The sequence below is a fragment of the Amia ocellicauda genome, chromosome 21 (genome assembly GCF_036373705.1).
Source record: "Amia ocellicauda isolate fAmiCal2 chromosome 21, fAmiCal2.hap1, whole genome shotgun sequence".
In the NCBI taxonomy this organism is placed as follows: domain Eukaryota; kingdom Metazoa; phylum Chordata; class Actinopteri; order Amiiformes; family Amiidae; genus Amia; species Amia ocellicauda.
The window spans coordinates 9,337,649-9,342,648 of record NC_089870.1 but is presented as its reverse complement, the minus strand read 5'-3'; the positions used below and the strand labels follow the sequence as shown (position 1 = coordinate 9,342,648).

The following is a 5,000-nucleotide window of genomic DNA, read 5'->3' as shown; positions in this document are numbered from 1 at the left end:
TTTGATTTGTGCCTTAAAATAATGTATTTATTTGTGACAGTGCCTTCGAAGACGAGAAAGTAACCAAAAAAGCATTTTATTGACTTCTGTGTTTTGATTACTGAAAAGAAAGTTATTATTCAAGCCTCTGTTATACCCTAGGCTATCATTCTCACAAAACACTAACTTTATTAATAGAACATACAATGCCATGTGCTGGAATTTATTTTAGATGTTCTAAATATCACAATAATAAGCATACATCAATGACATATTAAAGCTAGCTAAAATAATTAATTTCCTTTGTAATTGACAGATGAGTATTTTTTTCAGTTTTTTATTTTTTTGAATTAAAATCAACCTCAAGATTACTGACTATGAACCATTTAACTGTCATTTTAATATGCTACTTAACATTTAAACAAAGCACTCATGAGCCTGCTGACAGTTAATTGATGTAGTGGTGGCACTTTATGAGACAATATATCTCCAACAGGGGAAAACTATAAAAATTGATGAGAAATATAATAATTTTTAAATCCTACTGCATATAGATATTTTATCTGAGAAGAATTTCAAAAGTGTGTTAGCTTTAATTCTAAGTCACTTTTTTGTATGAAGGTCAGAAATAAATTCACAGATCGTTTAGATAATACATACATTAAAAGCAAAAGCAAAGGAATATAGTGGTTTATATTTCATTTGCATTGGGGATAATAAAACCCGATCTTAGTTGTCTTTCAGAACAATTATTTTCAGGAGGGATTTGAAGCCCTATAAATTTTACTTACATGTTAAATTCTGACGTAAAGCATGATGGTCTTATTTCTGAGTGAGATGGACACATGATTAATATGAAAATTAGGGAGATGCAAGTACCTGAACTAATAAGGTAGTCCTTATTCAGGCTGGACTACCTTCAGTAATTTCACCATTTTTCATGTGTCAACTCTGATGTGGGTTACTGAAAATGCTCAGCTCTTGCTACTTGGGGATTTTAATGGTTTCCAAGGATAAATCTCAAATGGTAAAGACCTGCAGGTTACAGAGGAAGAATTCTTTTGCAAAGAAAGCCGATGCTCTTTAATGAAGATAAAGTCTGTCTTTATGCGTAATAATTATAGACATCTTCGGTCTTCCAAGGCTGTGTTCTGTATGCAGAATTATGGTGATGTTAACAAATATCACCGCCAGTAAATCTTTGTGTGGAGCGCTTTCCGCTTGCAGCTTTACTATAAAGGATCATAGTAGAGATAAAAAGCTACAATCTTGCTATAAGCTGAAGGCAAATGCAGTTTGGGGCTCCAATTATGCTAACAAGAGAAAAATGTTTCCCAGCTCTTAAAATCCCATTTCATAACAAAAGAAAAATGGCTTAAATATAAAAACATGCTTATGTACTCAAGAGTTTTGGTATGATGAGGTGTTTTCATATTTAAGACGTTTTATATGTATATATTTTTGTTTATATCATATAAGAGATGGGATAGATCATCCATATTTTATATCTGTTGCAGTAAAACAATGTACTATGCCTCAAGACATATAATTTTTTCTGTTACCTCATGATTTGTTCGAGTGTGTTTCATTTATGCAAACAAGAATACATTTGGGTTATCCCCCTAGTTGACCTATACCAGAAGATACAGCTTACCCAAAGCCAAATGTCAAAACAAGCGTAAACTTATAATTTCCTCACTGATTATATGTTTGGGTTATTTGTTTAATTTTAAAAACATGCCTTACAGTGGCATAGTGATGGCTTGCATCCATTCACTTTTTTTACACTAAAGATATTTGAAATCCATCAGTAGTGTGTGTGATATTTTTTATTCTTTCTTTATCAACCACAACAAAACAAATATAGAGACATGTCATATAGTAGTATAAAACAAAAATGCATCTCTCAACACTAAGGCTTTTCAAAGGTGCATATGCATTTTTAAAATTATATTACCAACATAATTGTGAATCAGAATCCAAAGTATTAGCAATCTTGTAATACAGACATTGTCTACGAATTAATACAAAGCAGACCGTTGGACAGGTCTTTTTTGAAAACCAACCACAATGGTCCAGTTACCACAAACACTACAGCACAGCTGGCTTTTGAGTTGACCCCCCCCACCACCGCCCTGTGCACAAAAGAACTAGGAAGAAGAAAAAAAAGCTTCATTAAACCAATTTATTTTGTTATAATAAGAAATCTCTTCCTTGAACAAAGAATAAAGGTTAAAGCAGATAATAGCTTACAGACTGGTAATTAATGTAGGTCCCGTTGAAGGATAGGTTAAGGTTTAAGAATCAGAATATACTTTGGCTCCATTAAAGTGTTTTTTTCGAGGATTATTGAGTTTGTTTTTGTTTTTGAATTTACTTTTATGATGTTATTTTTCACTGTTTTGCTTTTTTGCAGAAACAAGAAAAAAATGTCTTAGGGCTTTATATTTCCCAAAAAATGGAAACCAAACATTCCTCTAGCTATATCTGCTAGGAAACAAAAAGTGCAAAGGTCTTTTCTGTGCAATTTAAAGAAAATATATTTTATCCATTTAAGGTGGACTTCTCTCCTTCACTCATGGCTCGGATTATTCTGGAGAGATATCTTCAGGAGCATGAAGGTGCTGTGTGTAAGTAGTATGTTTGGTTTGACTTAATTCCCTCAACCTCTGAATTGAATGCTTTGCTGGCACTGAACTATACTTTGTAGCAACAAGCATAATGAGAGCCAGACCCTGTGTTGGTACCTGGGGCAGATGAATGACAATTAAGCACTCTTTTCAGAAGACCACCCACTACTTAACTACTATTTAGATCAATGCTATTTCATTTCATCAACATCATTTATGTACCCTCCCCTTTCTTCAGACTTTGTTCTTCAGAGAGCACTGAATTATGTATCAAACTTAAAAATTGGATGTATTAACAAACAACTCAATGCAGGATTTAAATGCCCCCCAAAAACTTTTTGTCCAAAATTCATGGGAAAACATGCTTCTTCACTCAGCTAGTCTAATCTCACCCCTCATAGCTGTTCCATTGGTGAAGCGTGCGCATCATTTCACGTTTATCTCATTACTATTGGCTGAAATTATCAAAAACGCACTGTTCAGTGAAGCAATTTCTTCCCCTCATAGCTTGCAATCTTTGTATTATATGTACTGTAAACTGTACACAATAAAAAACTTAATCATATTGAGCACAGTCAAATATTTCCCCCCATTCCTGCAAAAACAATATGAATAATTACAATAATTATGGTAATAACTGTTTATTAATGCAGGAATCAATAGCAGTGCAATATCAATAATATGCAAATCAAATCTTACACATCTTAAAGGTGAAACATTAAGGAAGTGCACTGTGTGTGTGTGTGCTAATTTAAATAAATAAATAAATAACCCACATGGCAAATTTAACTTGGATACGATTCAAGAATATCAACCTTTGCGACCAGTTGACATTCAGATATACCAAGGACCCCTTATTGCTAAAGAATTCTTTGTGGCATTAAATGCAACAGGATGAAGAAATTGAAAATGCTATTGCAGCAGGAGGAGGTGCAAACCTAAATTAATTTGCTACAGAAAAAATACATTTTGTTATTTTCCCTGTGTCAACTGCATGATTAAAACTGGCTGTTAAGTGAGCTCCGGGGACGTGCTTGTAAAAGATTTATGAGTAATATTCAATGTGATATTCAAAGTGAGTCATGAATATCCGAGTAATTGCTCTCAGTCCTGGCTGTTCTAGTAGGCAGGAGTTTATCAAATGCCCCATAAATATTTGCCTAGTCTCATGTTCAAAAAAAAAAAAAAGAAAAGAAAGAAAGAGGAGCAAAAAAAAAAACAATTTCATCTTCTGCATTTTTATCACCCTGTGTAATGTTTACCTTGTGTGTCTGACAATGGAGTGTGGATGAGGCTTTGGACTGCAGTCTCTGCATAAATTCTCTCCTTCATTTTAATAGGAAAGGACAGAACCTGCTAAAAATACCACTCAGTGGAACATAATTGTTTGTGGTATTTCCTTTTTTTTTTTTTTCCTCCCTCTTGAAATCTCAGTCAGTAATACATGATTTTGTGATCTGGGTTACCTTTTTGAATCATTCATCTGAATGAATTAAGTACTTCCCCTAGAAGGAGAAAAAATTCAATATCATTTCAATAGACATAGCCTCTAAAGTAACCTGCAGTGATGCTTCATGAGCAAATCACATGATGTCAGAATGGTACGGCTTCGATTTAATCAAGAAAGAGATTAAAGTGGATGTGTGTTATTTTCAACTTCGCCGCAGCACCGCCATTTGTCAAAGTCAACCTTCTGATTGCTTTGGACCAACTGCTATCCAGTTCTTGTCAAAATAGTAGTCTGGGCGCAGTGTACAGCAGGTAGCCTTCCAGATGAAGCAGATTTGAAATACTGAAGGCATTAACCTACTGAGTGTTTGAATATATTTCAACTAGCCTACAATGCTACACATTCATCCTTGCTACACATGGTCACATCCAGACAGCCTTGTAATCATGTTTGTAAATTTACATTTTTGTTGGGGTGGCAAAGATATTTGTAAGCAATGCCTTAAATGTATTTAATATATTTTATTGGCAAAAGTAATGCTCGTTATTTTATATGTTGAAGATTTCCATGTTAGGTTTATGTTGGCGTAATGTTATATTAATGCAGAAGCCAGTAAAATTCATTTTAATTCATTTTACTTTAGAAAAGTATAATGGTGTGCGATTAATAAATGTGAATATTGGTTAATGCTGTGTAAATAGCTTTTGCATGCCAGATTTGTTCATATGTCTGAATTGAAGAGTGCACATTGCTTCAGTTTTTATGCAAATTGAATTTACATGGAAAGCTTAAAAGAGAATTGGCTGCTAATGCTTTGTTTTTGTGTTTTATTGTGCCAGTATGAAATGGGAGATAAATTAGTTTAGTGATGATAAATCAGTTCATGTGTGTTTGGTTTGGACAGACATCTACTAAATATTTGATTAATACCCACCCATAGA

General features: G+C 33.6%; 1 protein-coding gene across 4 annotated transcripts in view; it reads left to right on the top strand.

Moving 5' to 3' along the window:
* The window catches only part of cdin1 (CDAN1 interacting nuclease 1), a 73,783-nt gene that overhangs the window by 17,021 nt on the left and 51,762 nt on the right, over positions 1 to 5,000 (top strand). For all 4 annotated transcript variants that reach the window (XM_066694359.1, XM_066694360.1, XM_066694358.1 and 1 more), the window contains exon 6: positions 2,537 to 2,609. In XM_066694359.1, coding sequence (XP_066550456.1) covers positions 2,537 to 2,609 — 73 coding nt within the window. The remainder of the gene's footprint in view (positions 1 to 2,536; positions 2,610 to 5,000) is intronic.